The sequence below is a fragment of the Oncorhynchus gorbuscha genome, linkage group LG19, assembly GCF_021184085.1.
Source record: "Oncorhynchus gorbuscha isolate QuinsamMale2020 ecotype Even-year linkage group LG19, OgorEven_v1.0, whole genome shotgun sequence".
Classification (NCBI taxonomy): domain Eukaryota; kingdom Metazoa; phylum Chordata; class Actinopteri; order Salmoniformes; family Salmonidae; genus Oncorhynchus; species Oncorhynchus gorbuscha.
Genome location: NC_060191.1, coordinates 44,631,698 through 44,648,692, shown reverse-complemented (window position 1 = coordinate 44,648,692; position 16,995 = coordinate 44,631,698). Strand labels below are relative to the sequence as shown.

At 47.7% G+C, this 16,995-nt stretch overlaps 1 protein-coding gene across 1 annotated transcript in view; it reads right to left on the bottom strand.

Moving 5' to 3' along the window:
- LOC124004896 (IQCJ-SCHIP1 readthrough transcript protein-like) overlaps positions 1-16,995 on the bottom strand; it is a 396,927-nt gene that overhangs the window by 372,381 nt on the left and 7,551 nt on the right. The window contains exons 2-4 of the mRNA XM_046313718.1: positions 9,716-9,783; positions 9,520-9,606; positions 6,327-6,474 (exon numbers count right to left, since the gene is read on the bottom strand). Coding sequence (XP_046169674.1) covers positions 6,327-6,474; positions 9,520-9,606; positions 9,716-9,732 — 252 coding nt within the window. The 5' untranslated portion in view covers positions 9,733-9,783. The remainder of the gene's footprint in view (positions 1-6,326; positions 6,475-9,519; positions 9,607-9,715; positions 9,784-16,995) is intronic.

Here is a 16,995-nt window from a genome sequence, read left to right as displayed (position 1 = left end):
TGGTCTGATGAGTCCAAATTTGAGATTTTTGGTTCCAACCGCAGTGTCTTTCTGAGACGCAGAGTAGGTGAACAGATGATCTCTACATGTGTGGCTCCCACCGTAAAGCATGGAGGAGGATGTGTGATGGTCTGGGGGTGCTTTGCTGGTGACACTGTCAGTGATTTATTTAGAATTCAAGGCATACTTAACCAGCATGGCTACCACAGCATTCTGTAGCGATTACGCCATCCTATCATTTGTTTTTCAACTGGACAATGACCCAAAACACACCTCCAGGCTGTGTAAGGGCTATTTGACCAAGGAGAGTGATGGAGGGCTGCATCAGATGACCTGGCCTCCACAATCACCTGACCTCAACCCAATTGAGATGGTTTGGGATGAATTGGATTTCGGTTTTGCAGCAAAATGTGTAACTGTGTTTTTTTACATTGGATAAAAGCAGACACAGAGAGCTACAAAATGGTAGATCAAACACTGCATTTGAACAACGGGAAAGTAATTCTGCTTTGAAAGTTTTTTTTATTTAATTTTTACCCCTTTTTCTTCCCAATTTCATGGTCTCCAATTTTTTAGTAGCTACTATCTTGTCTCATCGCTACAACTCCCGTTCGGGCTCGGGAAAGACGAAGGTTGAAAGTCACGCGTCCTCCGATACACAACCCAACCAAGCCGCACTGCTTCTTAACACAGCGCGCATCCAACCCGGAAGCCAGCCACACCAATGTGTCGGAGGAAACACTGTGCACCTGGCAACCTTGGTTAGCGCACACTGCGCCCGGCCCGCCACAAGAGTCGCTGGTGCGCGATGAGACAAGGACATCCCTACCGGCCAAGCCCTCCCTAACACAGACGACTCTAGGCCAATTGTGCGTCGCCCCACAGACCTCCCGGTCGCGGCAGGTTACGACAGAGCCTCGGCGCGAACCCAGAGTCTCTGATGGCACAGCTGGCGCTGCAGTACAGCGCCCTAAACCACTGCGCCACCCGGGAGGCCCTCTGCTTTGAAAGTTGAGAGAATCGTTCACACCCTCTTAAGCTTTAGCCCCACCCACTGCTGACAACAATTTACACTTTTTGACAACGTTGACTGACGCCAGCCATATTCAGTTGGTGTTGAGCGTTTGTAAATTTGTCAGTTATTGTGTGAATTTACCAGCTACGTCTATCAACAGTTGTCGCAGTGACATTCTATTGAAATGGTTAATTGCAAAGTGGAGTCTTTTGTTAAGACATGTAGCTAGTTAGCTAAACAATGAACCATAATCCCAACTGATGACGTTACTACCCTGCATAAATCTGCAGGTAGCCAACCAACCAGGTTTAATGTTAGCTAGTTAACTATAACTAACAAAGCAAATGGCTCTTAGATACGCATAAGATCATACACGTAACGTTAGCTAGCGAGCCAGCTAGGTTCGTAATTTAACAATTTTATTTCCATTTACAGACGGCATACAAATCTGTTATTAAGGCACATGAAATGGCTCTCCTGTGAAGTTGTCACAATCTTGGAGGTGAGCAGACCAAGGAGCAGCGTGAGTATAGTTCCACATATTTACGAAGAGCGTAAGGACGTAGTGCCCAAACACACTAACAAACAATCAATATCCCACAAATGCAGGTGGGGGAAAAACCTACCTAAATATGATCCCCAATTAGAGGCAACGATTACCAGCTGCCTCTATTTGGGAACCACACAAACCACCAAACTAGAAATCTAATCACTAGATAACCCCCCCCCTGTATGTCCATTTTAAAGTGCTTAAAATTCATTAAAATGTTGATGGCGGTAGTAGACTGTGATAAACTAAAGAAAATAAAATGTGACAGTTTATTTTTTGTAAATATTAATGGACCAAAATACCAACAAATCTCAAGATTGATAGGTAGATGCAAAAATGTCATTGCAGCCTGTGGTACCTGGCCATAAATGAGTTCGATGTTCACAAATGTACCCACATTTCTGTGATATGAAAATTATTTATGATTAGTGAATGCCATCATGTAGTTATTTAGATTATTTTAGCTAATAGGGAGAAGTATCTAAGCACTTTCAGCTTTCGCGCTAGCTGTTCTGTCTGAACCTATCGTTGAATAATGGGCATTGGTTGCACGATACAGACGTTGCCTCCCTCCGAGGCAAGTGTTGTAGGCAACCCCCCCTGCAGTTGCCTGGTCAGGCGACACCTGCTAGCAAACATTTGTGTTCTGAAACTAAACAGATAATATACTCTGACCCACAAAATGTATTTTCTATATTCATGATCGCGTGGTGAGACAAAGCAAGGAAAGGGAACTTCAAAATGGGATTATTGGGGTTTGCAGCTGTTGTTGGTAAGTGATGGATCTGCTAGCTTCTGAAATGACTTACTCATCCTTTAAAATGTGCCTTCAACTGACACCAATAAAAACGAGTCATCTGTTCGTGTCTGTCTGTAGCGATGGGAGTATAATGTGCCTGTGTGTTGAAGAGAGAGGGATGACAGGAGGGAGAGAAATAAGCCTTCACTCCCTTAGACACTGGGATCTGAAAGATGAGTGATCTCCCACACATACTGCAGAAATGCTTACTCAAACATTGATCCCTGCTCTCGCTACACACACACACACACACACACACACACACACACACACACACACACACACACACACACACACACACACACACACACACACACACACACACACACACACACACACACACACACACACACACACACACACACACACACACACACGGCAGCTTTTTACGGACACTGCAAACATTGTGACATTGTCAGTAATGTCACATATTGAGTGTGTGAAAAATCCACATGCTGAATATAACTCAAAGCAACCCAGCCCACAATAGCTTTATTTCTAACTTTATTTTATCCGAGAGTGTGTGTGTGTGTGTGTGTGTGTGTGTGTGTGTGTGTGTGTGTGTGTGTGTGTGTGTGTGTGTGTGTGTGTGTGTGTGTGTGTGTGTGTGTGTGTGTGTGTGTGTGTGTGTGTGTGTGTGTGTGTGTGTGTGTGTGTGTGTGTGTGTGTGTGTGTGTGTGTGTGTGTGTGTGTCAGAGAGGGTGATCCCTTGTAGGCAGAGCCGTCCGAGAGCAGGGATGCCCATAGGCTGGCCATCACAGCAGCACCTCCATGGTAAACCCATTGATTTACTATCAGTTATCTGGCCCCGTTAGGACTGTAGATGATACATAGGGGCTGGGGTGAGTGTGCACATGACACATGCCAAGGTTCTGAGAAGCAGTGTGTGAATAGGTGTGCCTATCATAATAATAATTAACTATGGTAGCTATTGGTGATTTATGTTTGAGTTTCTCTATAGTATCTATTGTATTTCTGTTGTTCTATTCGGACCTGACTGGATTTGTATCAATGTGTGTTATTCTGTATCCCTGCTCCATGTATGTTAGAAGCCCTACCTTCACATCCCCTTCTCTCCAGGCCAGTGGCAAGTTCCCTTAGGGCTCAGAGCTCATATAAACACACACACACTGCAGTGTTGGCCTCTCTGTGATGGATGAGTCTTTCAGATAGCTCCACAGACACACCCAGAGAGAGAGGGGGGGGTTGAGAGGGAGGGAGAAGGACCCAGACAGGGATCCCCACCCCCTCAAACAGCCAGGGAAGGACAGAGCCGTAGAGAGAAATTTGTTGCGTCATTATTCAGCTACAGTTGTTCTACCTCTAATGAAGGGGATGTTATATTACATCTGCTTGTGTACTAATGAAGAACAAACCTCCTCATCCAGAACAAACAGACTATAACAACACAACACTTCCTTGACTACTGGAAGCCTCCAACAGGAGACACGGCCCATCTGCTTCCTCACAGTGTCTCATAGGACACACACAAACACACACACACACGCACAAAAACACACACACACACACACACTTATACACAAACACACACACACACTTATACACAAACATACACACCCGCTTATACACAAACACACACACCCGCTTATACCCAAACACGCACAAACACACACACACACCTATACACACATTCAGATACAGACACACACACGGACACGTGTGTGTACGTGTGTGAACAGTTGCAGACTAATTATTGTTGTGTACCATCTCTAGCCAAGCAGAAATAACAGGACAAATGACGACAACGCCACTGTGCTAGCCCAGCAGAAATAGACTTAAGTTTCAGGCTAACAAACTCTCAATAACTTTCGCAATGAAAGGTTCCCCTCTCTGTTGATTGAGGTCATTTCTGTACAGTATGTCCAATCTATATCTAACGTGTGGCTCCCTCTGTCCCCTTCCCTCTTTCCCCTTGTCCATATTTCACCTTCTTAATCCTTCTCTTAACCCTTCACTCTATTTGGGCTTTTTTTTTTGGTTTCCATGACAATCCCTCCATCTCTGCCTACCCTTTTCTAAACCCTTTTCTAAACCCTTTTTGCTTTATTCCCGTCCTCTGTTGATCTGCAGACCATGATGTCATTTTTCCTCCCTGCCTTTTATTTTCCTGCCACGCCCTGTGAAACACTGTTTCATTCCCCTCCACCCTCTCTAGGGGTGAAACACTGTTTAATTCCCCTCCACCCTCTCTAGGGGTGAAACACTGTTTAATTCCCCTCCACCCTCTCTAGGGGTGAAACACTGTTTAATTCCCCTCCACCCTCTCTAGGGGTGAAACACTGTTTAATTCCCCTCCACCCTCTCTAGGGGTGAAACACTGTTTAATTCCCCTCCACCCCCTCTAGGGGTGAAACACTGTTTAATTCCCCTCCACCCTCTCTAGGGGTGAAACACTGTTTAATTCCCCTCCACCCTCTCTAGGGGTGAAACACTGTTTAATTCCCCTCCACCCTCTAGGGGTGAAACACTGTTTAATTCCCCTCCACCCACTCTAGGGGGGAAACACTGTTTAATTCCCCTCCACCCTCTCTAGGGGTGAAACACTGTTTAATTCCCTCCACCCTCTAGGGGTGAAACACTGTTTAATTCCCCTCCACCCACTCTAGGGGTGAAACACTGTTTAATTCCCCTCCACCCTCTAGGGGTGAAACACTGTTTAATTCCCCTCCACCCACTCTAGGGGTGAAACACTGTTTAATTCCCCTCCACCCTCTAGGGGTGAAACACTGTTTAATTCCCCTCCACCCACTCTAGGGGTGAAACACTGTTTAATTCCCCTCCACCCTCTCTAGGGGTGAAACACTGTTTAATTCCCCTCCACCCTCTAGGGGTGAAACACTGTTTAATTCCCCTCCACCCACTCTAGGGGTGAAACACTGTTTAATTCCCCTCCACCCTCTCTAGGGGTGAAACACTGTTTAATTCCCCTCCACCCACTCTAGGGGTGAAACACTGTTTAATTCCCCTCCACCCACTCTAGGGGTGAAACACTGTTTAATTCCCCTCCACCCACTCTAGGGGTGAAACACTGTTTAATTCCCCTCCACCCTCTCTAGGGGTGAAACACTGTTTAATTCCCCTCCACCCACTCTAGGGGTGAAACACTGTTTAATTCCCCTCCACCCTCTCTAGGGGTGAAACACTGTTTAATTCCCCTCCACCCACTCTAGGGGTGAAACACTGTTTAATTCCCCTCCACCCTCTCTAGGGGTGAAACACTGTTTAATTCCCCTCCACCCTCTCTAGGGGTGAAACACTGTTTAATTCCCCTCCACCCTCTCTAGGGGTGAAACACTGTTTAATTCCCCTCCACCCTCTCTTGGGGTGAAAAACTGTTTAATTCCCCTCCACCCTCTATAGGGGTGAAACACTGTTTAATTCCTCTCCACCCACTCTAGGGGTGAAAAACTGTTTAATTCCCCTCCACCCTCTATAGGGGTGAAACACTGTTTAATTCCCCTCCACCCTCTCTAGGGGTGAAACACTGTTTAATTCCCCTCCACCCTCTCTAGGGGTGAAACACTGTTTAATTCCCCTCCACCCTCTCTAGGGGTGAAACGGGGTGAGGACAAGAGCAGAGGCACTTCATTAATCAATCAACCAACTTTGCAAATGAACGTCTAAGGATCTGGGCACCTCGCCAACACTCCTCACATCCTACGCCACCACCCCCGCCGTGCCCCAGACGTACACACACACCTCCTTATTCCCTCCATCCCTCCCCTCCCTCCCTCCATCCATCCACCTTCCTTTTCCTCATGCCACCAACACCCTCATCTGTTAGCTTTCTGAGAGGTAAATACAATTCCTCTTCAATCATCCATCCATCTGTTTTTATTCTCCATTAGAACTTTTGCCACTAAACTCTGCTGGCCCAACAAGGTAGTTTGCAGAGATAGCAGAGATAGCTCATTCATACAACCAGAAGCTCTCGGTCTTACCAGAGAGAGGTCCTGGCCAAACTCATCCATCACGGCTGTCTGGTAGGGCTCCAGTGACTCCGTCCCAAGCTGATGATGCATACGGTTCTCACAGTCCCCCTGCCAGCTCACTTTGCGGTACAGGGTGGCCCGCCAGGCCCGCTGAATTCTGGGTAGAAAAACAAATCTATAAATCACACATAAGGAGAGGTCAAATCTGGAACTGAAAAGTGAGAATGACTTTGCTGCTGCTTTTGGAATTGAGATAACTGTACAGACCACAATATCAGTATCATTCTATATTGTACAAGCACATTCTGAGATTCTCACTGGTCAAGGTCACACACAATGGAGGCTCCTCAGAGGAGGAAGGGGAGGACCATCCTACTCAGTGAATTTCTAAAAAAAATGTCAACATTAACCATGAAAAAAGTTATACTTTTAAGATACAACTATACTAAATATATTAACATGTAATCAAATAACTGATTAAAACACTGTTTTGCAATGAAGGGCTACAGTGGCGTCAACAGCACTCTGTAGGTTAACACTATGGTGTCTCCATTAGACAGCTATTTTCCTTCCTCTGATACACTGACTTCAATAAAAAAAACTAAGAGACTCATGGTTCTCACCGCCTTCCATAGACTTACACGGTAACTATGATGACTTTCAGAGAACATCCTCCGAACCTATCAGAGCTCTTGCAGCATGAACTGACATGTTGTCCATCCAATCAAAGGATCAGAGGATGAATCTAGTACTGAAAGCATAAGCTACAGCTAGCTGGCACTGCAGTGCATAAAATGTGGTGAGTAGTTGACTCAAAGACAGAGAAAAACAATAGTTGAGCAGTTTTGAACACATTTATTTCTTAAAGTTAAGGAGAAGCAGCAGAGAGAGAGACAGCTATAGTTCATTGGCAAGATTGTGCAAGGTGGTACTGCATGTGTCACTGTCTGCCACCTTGATTACTCCAATTTGTCTCTCAACCTGTGCAGCTCTATGTTATAAATGTTCATTTGTAGGCTAGGTTGTAGCAACCTCATGATGGGTACAGGGCAAATTCAAGTATCATGTCGTAGCCTAAACCTATCACTGTTACATTGCGCTGGGTGAATGGAATATGAATGGCCGTCATCAAATATGCTGTAATAGAAATAAGGCCATGCTCATGAAAAAATACATTGTCCTCCCTGATCTTAAACGGCACCAACCGCCATGGACATACTTAGAAGAAATCTCCTGGGCATTTCTACACAGCCCTTAAGTGATGCACTTCCAGATTAAAACACAAGATACAACAGAGTAAGTTTACCGTTGGTTAAGGGGAAATGGCGCCCATGATAGTGAGGACAGTGTGTCTGCTTGGTTCAATGGGTCATATCACTGCCCTTGTATACAGTGATTCCCTCTGGAGAGTGGAGAGAGGCTTGATAACCACATCACAGCGTGGCATATTGCATTTTTCTCTTTCTCTCCCTCTCCCACACTTCATCTCTCTCTTTATTTCTCTCTTCCCTCTCTCCTCTATCCCTCTCTCTATTTCCAATACCCCCAGCTCCAGGGTCCAGGGTGACGTGTAGGATCAATTACTCGATGGAGAAACACATTCACCTTCAGCGGAGCAGGGAGCCAGCTGAGCCAAATGGAACAAATTGAATTAAGCCATAACCCACCACTTCAAAACCAATAGGTTTACTCTTCCCACCTCCCTCACTTCTTCTATACCCCCCTCCATCCCACCACCCATATACCCTCCAATTCATTTACCCCCCCCTCTATCCCTTGTTCTGTCCACCTCCATCCCTCCATCCCTCTCTCTACCTCCATACAAATGTGTTTACTTTATCCCTCCATACCCCCCCGCTCTCAATCCATTCCCTCCTAAATGTGTTTACTTTATCCCTCCATACCCCCCCGCTCTCAATCCATTCCCTCCTAGATGTGTCTACTTTATCCCTCCATATCCCCCCCCGCTCTCAATCCATTCCCTCCTAGATGTGTCTACTTTATCCCTCCATCCCCCCCCCGCTCTCAATCCATTCCCCTCCTAAATGTGTTTACTTTATCCCTCCATATCCCCCTCCGCTCTCAATCCATTCCCCTCCTAGATGTGTCTACTTTATCCCTCCATATCCACCCCCGCTCTCAATCCATTCCCTCCTAAATGTGTCTACTTTATCCCTCCATCCCCCTGCTCTCAATCCATTCCCTCCTAAATGTGTTTACTTTATCCCTCCATCCCCCCCCGCTCTCAATCCATTCCCTCCTAAATGTGTTTACTTTATCCCTCCATCCCCCCCGCTCTCAATCCATTCCCTCCTAGATGTGTCTACTTTATCTCTCCATATCCCCCCCGCTCTCAATCCATTCCCTCCTAAATGTGTTTACTTTATCCCTCCATCCCCCCCCGCTCTCAATCCATTCCCCTCCTAAATGTGTTTACTTTATCCCTCCATCCCCCCACCCCCGCTCTCAATCCATTCCCCTCCTAAATGTGTTTACTTTATCCCTCCATACCCCCCACCCCGCTCTCAATCCATTCCCCTCCTAAATGTGTTTACTTTATCCCTCCATCCCCCCGCTCTCAATCCATTCCCCTCCTAAATGTGTTTACTTTATCCCTCCATACCCCCACCCCGCTCTCAATCCATTCCCTCCTAAATGTGTTTACTTTATCCCTCCATACCCACCCCCCCCGCTCTCAATCCATTCCCTCCTAAATGTGTTTACTCCAGCCTCATAGTCCTTCCAGAGCAGGTAACCTGGGGTGATAGCTGACCCCCTATAACCACGGCTATAAAGGTTGGGTTCATGTTCCTCTCACATGGTGTTGAAGGTAGGCTTTGGCTTCACACAGACGCTGTTGAACTCTGACCCTGCCGTAGAAAGCCAGTCAGAGGGTGAATTGGTTTAAGGCCACGGTGTGATTGATGTCATCACAATAACAACCACAACAACACACCTGGGAATGGATGGGCGACAGGCATACACAATGACAGAGGGGAGAGGGGGACAAACCTGATCATACCCAGGGGCACATGTACACACACACACACATAACACAAACTATTACATTCAAGGAGGAATACAACAACAAAAAAACATTTACAAACACTTCCAGGTGTTCCACTGCCACCAGTTTCTCTCCACAGTGCCCCCTCCTGGTGGTGTGTGTTAAACACAGTACAGTACTACAGGTGGTACTCACACAATGGCCTTGGTCTCCCAGTAGCGTTGCTGCTCAAGGCAACGAGGACTGTTGTCATCCGCTTCCTCACTCCTCAGGTAAACATGTCTACAGTGACACACAGGGGCAGAACAGTCAGGGAAGCCTACAGAGTTAAGGCACTTGAAAGTAACATTCCCTGCTGTGTCGAGTACACGGTTGGTTAAGTGTTTCATACCTCTCCATCTTAAGCATTTGTTGTCCTCCACCATGGTTGCAGAAGCGATGGTACCTCTTCTCCTCCTCCTACACGGGATCACAGAAAGACATGAGCATTTTCTTCTTGAATGGAGGATAAGAGGGAAGATGAAAATGCTCCTGCAAGATTCAGTCATAACTACTCTGTCCTGGTTTTACACCGTCTGTAATGGTACTACCACCCACTCACACTGTCTGGAGGAGCACGGAGGGAGACGCTCTCTATTCTGTCTGCTTGTTGAGACTTGTGTTCTCTCAAATGTGTTTTCTTGTTGGAATGATGTTGAAATGCAGACATTTCGATAATGACCAAGAAAATCACAGTGGTTGTCGATGGTGCAACAGGTCCGCACCTCACGAGTCAATGTCAGTTGGCTTTTCATAGCTGATCATTCAGAGAGGTAGAGATACTCTGAATGATCGGCTATGAAAAGCCAACTGACATTTACTCCTGAGGTGCTGACTTGTTGCACCCTCAACAACCACTGTGATTATTGTTATTTGACCATGCTCGTCATCTATGAACATTTGAATATCTTGGCCATGCTCTGTTATAATCTCCACCCGGCACAGCCAGAAGAGGAATGGCCACCTCTCATAGCCTTGCTTCTACACCTGCATTGCTTGCTGTTTGTGGTTTTAGGCTGGGTTTCTGTACAGCACTTTGAGATATCAGCTGATGCACGAAGGGCTTTATAAATACATTTGATTTGATAGCAGGGCAGAAAGGACGGTATCTGTGTAGACTATTCAGGATAGGAAGCCGGGTCAAAACACACAGTCACACACACATTTGCAGTTTCACATGTAAGAACACTCCACGTGTGAAAATCTCACTTTCACATGTAGAATTGCAAGTTCACATGTGGGGGTGAATTAGGGCGACGGAGCGTTGTGAAATGCCGCTTGTTGGAATTCTTGAGTCAACAAGGTGAAACATCTGTCGATGTTCCCTTAAGCAAGGCACTTAACCCTAATTGCTCCAGGGTTACTGTTGATAATGGCTGACCCTGGCCTTGACCCCACTCTCTGAGGGTGTCTCACGGGGAGTTGGGATAAGCAGAAAACACTTCCAGTTCACACTTGTGTATAACACATATTTGGGTGAAACAGGACAACTATAAGCACCCACATTATTATTATTATTATTATTATTATTGGGTTTTCACATGATTGTTGTGAACCTGCAATTCTACATGTGAAAGGAAGATTTATACTTATGGATTGTTCTTACATGTGAATCTGCAAATGTGATTTCACATGTTAATGTTTTTCAAACATGTGATTCTCCTCACGTGTTCAAATCTTGTGTTACCATGTTATTCTCCTCACGTGTTAATAGATGTTGCTATCATGTGAACTCTAAATGTAATACATGTGAAAATATGGTTTCACATGTGAAATGTAAGTTCAACATGTGAAAACAGCAATTTCACATGTGAAAACGTGATTTACAAAAGGGAAACTGCAGATTTCATGGTTTTTATTTTGTAAGGACACACACACACACACACACACACACACACACACACACACACACACACACACACACACACACACACACACACACACACACACACACACACACACACACACACACACACACACACACACACACACACACACACACACACACACACACACACACACACACACACACTATGTGCCCTGCCTGCTGCCAGAGCTGATAGGCCAGTGAATGGGAGAGATGGAGTGAAGCGGCTTCATGAATGCATCCATCTGTCTGTCCTGTCTAAGTGAAGTTTAGGAGGGGATGGCATAGACCCCACAGGCTCTCTGCCTGGCAGACACAGACGGGGCTGGCCCCTGGCAACTAGCCTCTGACTGGCTCCTGCTTGGCCCCTGTGGCTTCTCTGGCATCTGCACTTCCTGACTGCCAAAAAGCTGCACATTGCTAACACACACACAGACACAAAGAGATGATTCTGAATTAGGGCTGTCAGAGTTTCTAAGTTAACTTTTGTAAATTTAGTGCACAAATTGTTTTCATTGTGATTAATCGCATTATCTGAAAACATTCAAACTAAATACATCTATCAACTAAAAACAACAATGTAATGTCAAAACAAGTTGACATGGAGATGAAAGACAGTGTGCTTTATCAATTTACCAGATTTTGCCAACTGCCACTTTGGACAAAGTCAAGACGTTAAAATTGTTGTAATGCTTTTTGTATAAAATTCTTAAATTACAGCTCAATTTGCGCAAATTCTGAATTTGCAATTAATGGTGATTAATCACAGCAAATCCTTTGATTAAAGGTTTAAATGTTTGACAGACCTATTTTGAATTGAATGGTCAATACTCTGAGATGGATCATAAATATACATGGGAAGAGAAACCCAGTGTCTGCCCTCTCGGTCTAATCCCGCAGGTGACAAAAGCACACATGTTAAATGTAGAATATCACATATGCCTGGAAATACATTTTTACTCATTATTATGTTACGTTTTTCACTTGATTTGATCATACTGTACACGTGTGTTCATGTCTACACGTGTTATTTCTGGCATGTGGGTTTTTATTTTTGGAAGTGTGTGTATCGAGCTCCTTTCTGTTATCTGAATCAGGCTATTCTGAATGCTCCTCGCTCTCCATTAAGTCCGGACAACAGGGATTTCATGTTCAGACATGCCAACTGTAGGCCAGCCTGGTGTTGCAACAAGTGGTCTTATCGTTGGGGTCCTTGTGTTAAATTAAAAACAAAAGTATCTTTGTACGCACTGAGATGTTTTACACGAGAGATTACATTTTACTTAATCTCTGAGCCCCAAAGCACAAACGGAACTCTAACAATCTGTCAACTTTGTAGCACACGTTTATGTGTGCACATAATAGACTACACAAACAACTTCTCTGTAATACATTGTAGCAATTTCTTGAATCATGTAAACACAGTTATTTCAATCCCAACCTGTGTTTGTTGTTCTCCATATATGTGTTGCGCCACTGTTCAGAAACTAGTGCGCATGAATTACAGTGCTTTTCCACATAACACGATGGGGCCGATAGGGGCAATGCAAGCAAGGGTGAGGGAGCGGGGGCGGGACCAAAGTTAGGGAAAGCTGAACTTTATGCAAATACTCCACAATATCGCGACACTATTTACCAGTCAAAGCTCACTATAGCATCCAGTCTCTATTGGATTGGCTGTTTACACATAGCACTACCTATCCTGCTTTCTAGCTTGTTAGCACCCATATGAGGGCCAAGATAGCGTGGTTATCCAAATGATTGTGTTTTGTGGAAATGCACTGTTATAGGGGAATTTTACTATATAAGCAGCACTCGTATAGCCACGCTAGCTTCGCCCTCATGTGGGTGCTATCAAGCAAGCTAGGTAGTGCTATGTATCAACAGCCATGGTCAACCAATCTAGTAGGGTCTGGAAGCTATGGTGGCCTTCGTTTGGTCACTTGCGTTGCGATATAGCAGAGGACTTGCATAAAGTCCAGCTTTCCCCAACTTCAGTCCTGCCCTGTTCAGCTCCCTCGCCCCATGCTCGCTTCGCTCAACGATCCCTCGCCCACTCCGCTTCTCTTTTCTCCCATTGAAATTGAATGGCTTCCGATGTTTCACAGCGCAATGCCACTCTATATTTAACAGCGGCCGTTGCGCTACATTTCCTCACTATGTTGGGTTGGTGACACCGGTAATTCTATTGGTATATTTACATTTGGGATAAATGTTGTACCATTGAGAGGACACACGTCTGATCGGTGCTGGGGGGGTCCGTCTGGGAGTAGAGATGGCAGGCGGAACACTTCTCGGTCACCTCAGGTGAGTCAGCATCAAACTCACCCAGAACCCCTGTTGGCCACATGTTTGTCTTAACCTTTTTTCCTTCACTTTTTCCCCTCTTCCCAGCATAGGGCGCTAGTCAATTCAGGCGCAGCTGGGAACTTTATGGATCGCGGACTCGCCCTTAAGTTAGGGGTTCCCCTGGTGCCGATAGATTCTCCTTTCCCCGTGCACTCCCTAGATAGCCGGCCATTAGGGTCAGGGATGGTCAGGGAGACCACGGTCCCACTGGACATGGTGACACAGGGGAATCATAGGGAGCGTATCAGTTTCTATATTATTGATTCGCCTGCGTTTCCAGTGGTGCTGGGGACTCCCTGGCTGGCCCGGCACAATCCTAAAATTTCGTGGAGACAGGGGGTTCTCCAGGGGTGGTCAGAGGAGTGTTCTGGAAGGTGTTTGGGAGTTTCCATCGGTGCCACGTCGGTGGAGAGTCCAGACCAGGGTCCCACGGTGTGCATTCCCCCCGAGTATGCCGATTTGGCAATCGCTTTCAGTAAAGTGAAAGCGACTAAATTACCACCTTATCGACCGGGAAGGGATTGTAAGATATATCTCCAGGTAGACGCTGCGCTTCCCAAGAGTCACGTGTACCCGCTGTCCCAGGAGGAGACGTTGGCAATGGAGACATATGTCACAGAGTCGCTGGGACAGGGGTACATTCGGCCCTCCAATTCACCCGTCTCCTCGAGTTTCTTTTTTGTGAGGAAAAAGGAGGGAGGTTTGCGTCCGTGTATCGATTATAGAGGTCTAAACGCCATCACAGTGGGGTATAGTTACCCTCTACCTCTCATCGCTACGGCGGTGGAATTGTTCCACGGAGCGCAGTTCTTCACAAAACTGGATCTCAGGAGCGCGTATAGTCTGGTGCGTATTCGGAAGGGAGACGAGTGGAAAACCGCATTTAGTACTACATCCGGCCACTATGAGTACCTCGTCATGCCGTATGGGTTCAAAAATGCTCCAGCCGTTTTCCAATCTTTTGTAGACGAGATTCTCAGGGACCTGTGCGGGCAGGGAGTGGTTGTTTATATCGATGACATTCTGATCTACTCGGCCACTCACACCGCGCATGTGTCTTTGGTGCGCAAGGTGCTTTGTAGACTGCTGGAGCATGACCTATACGTCAAGGCTGAGAAATGCGTGTTCTCTAAACGAGCCGTCTCTTTTCTGGGATATCGCATTTCCACCTCGGGGGTAGTGATGGAGGGTGACCGCATTAGGGCCGTGCGTAATTGGCCGACTCCGACCACGGTAAAGGAGGTGCAGCGGTTTTTGGGTTTTGCCAACTACTACCGGAGGTTTATCCGGGGTTTTGGCCAGATAGCGGCTCCCATTACCTCACTGCTGAAGGGGGGCCCGGTGCGGTTGCAGTGGTCAGCAGAGGCGGATGGAGCATTCAACAAGTTGAAGGCGCTGTTCACTGATGCGCCCGTGTTGGCGCATCCGGACCCCTCTCTAGCATTCATAGTGGAGGTGGACGCGTCCAAGGCTGGGGTGGGTGCCGTGCTATCACAGCGCTCAGGTACGCCACCAAAACTCCGCCCCTGCGCTTTCTTCTCAAGGAAGCTCAGCCCAGCGGAGCGTAACTATGATGTGGGGGACCGGGAGTTGCTAGCGTTGGTTAGAGCTCTGAAGGTGTGGAGACACTGGCTTGAGGGGGCTAAGCACCCTTTTCTCATCTGGACTGACCACCAGAATCTGGAGTATATTCGGGCAGCTAGGAGACTTAACCCACGTCAGTCAAGGTGGGCCATGTTCTTCACCCGTTTCCGGTTTACTTTGTCTTATAGACCGGGCTCCCAGAACGTGAAGGCTGACACACTGTCCCGCCTTTACGACACAGAGGATGGGTCCACCGAACCTACTCCCATCCTTCCCGCCTCAAAGCTGGTAGCCCCAGTGGTATGGGAGGTGGACTCGGACATCGAGCGGGCGTTACGGGCTGAACCCACGCCTCCTCAGTGTCCAGCGGGGCGAAGGTACGTGCCGCTTGGTGTTCGGGACAAACTGATTCGGTGGGCTCACGTCCTACCCTCCTCGGGTCACCCTGGGGTGACGAGGACAGTGGGGAGCCTTCAGGGGAGGTATTGGTGGCCTACGTTGGCTAAGGACGTTAAGGGTTATGTCTCCTCCTGTTCAGTGTGCGCTCAGAGTAAGGCTCCTAGGCACCTTCCTAGAGGGAAGCTACAACCCCTCCCCGTTCCACAGCAGCCATAGTCACATCTGTCCAAAGATTTCCTGACCGATCTTCCGCCGTCTCAGGGGAACACCACGGTTCTAGTGATTGTGGATCGGTTCTCTAAGTCCTGCCGTCTCCTCCCGTTGCCCGGTATCCCTACAGCCCTACAGACTGCGGAGGCATCATTCACCCATGTCTTTCGGCACTACGGGGTACCGGAGGACTTCGTTTCTGATCGGGGCCCCCAATTCACGTCTCGGGTATGGAGAGCGTTCATGGAACACTTGGGGGTCTCTGTCAACCTGACCTCCGGTTATCACCCCGAGAGTAATGGGCAGGTGGAGAGGATGAACCAGGAGGTGGGTAGGTTTCTGCGGTCGTATTGCCAGGATCGGCCAGGGGAGTGGGCACGATACATTCCCTGGGCTGAAATGGCTCAGAACTCACTACGCCACTCCTCTACTAACGTGTCCCCTTTTCAGTGTGTGTTGGGGTACCAGCCGGTCCTGGCACCATGGCATCCGAGCCAGACCGAGGCTCCTGCGGTGGAGGAATGGGTACAGCGCTCCAAGGAGACCTGGAGGGCCGTCCAGGAATCTCTACAACAAGCTAGTGGATGGCAGAAGAGGAGTGCTGACCGCCACCGCAGTGAGGCCCCCGTGTTTGTACCGGGGGACAGGGTCTGGCTCTCGACCCGAAACCTACCTCTCCGCTTGCCCTGCCGGAAGCTGGGTCCGCAGTTTGTAGGGCCCTTTACAGTCCTGAGGAGAATAAACTAGGTGTGTTATCGATTACAACTCCCTTCTTATTATCGTATTAACCCCTCGTTTCATGTGTCTCTCCTCAGGCCGGTGGTAGCTGGTCCCCTGCAGGACAGTGAGGTGCCGGAGGCCCCCCCCCCCTCTGGACATCGAGGGTTCCCCTCAAGACGCCGGGTGAGGGGCCTGCAGTACCTCGTGGACTGGGAGGGGTACGGTCCGGAGGAGAGGTGCTGGGTACCGGTGGGGGACATCTTGGATTCATCCATGTTGAGGGATTTCCATCTCCTCCATCTGGATCGCCCTGCACCTCGTCCTCCAGGGCGACCTCGAGGCCGGTGTCGGCGCGCTGCGGGAGCCGCGCGTCAGGGGGGGGAGGGTACTGTCACGAGTCCGACCGAGGGTGTTTCCCCTTCCCGGGCGGGTGGAGCTCGGCGGTCGTCGTCACCGGCCTATTAGCTGCCACTGATTGTTTTTCCTCCCCCTCCTTGTATGTT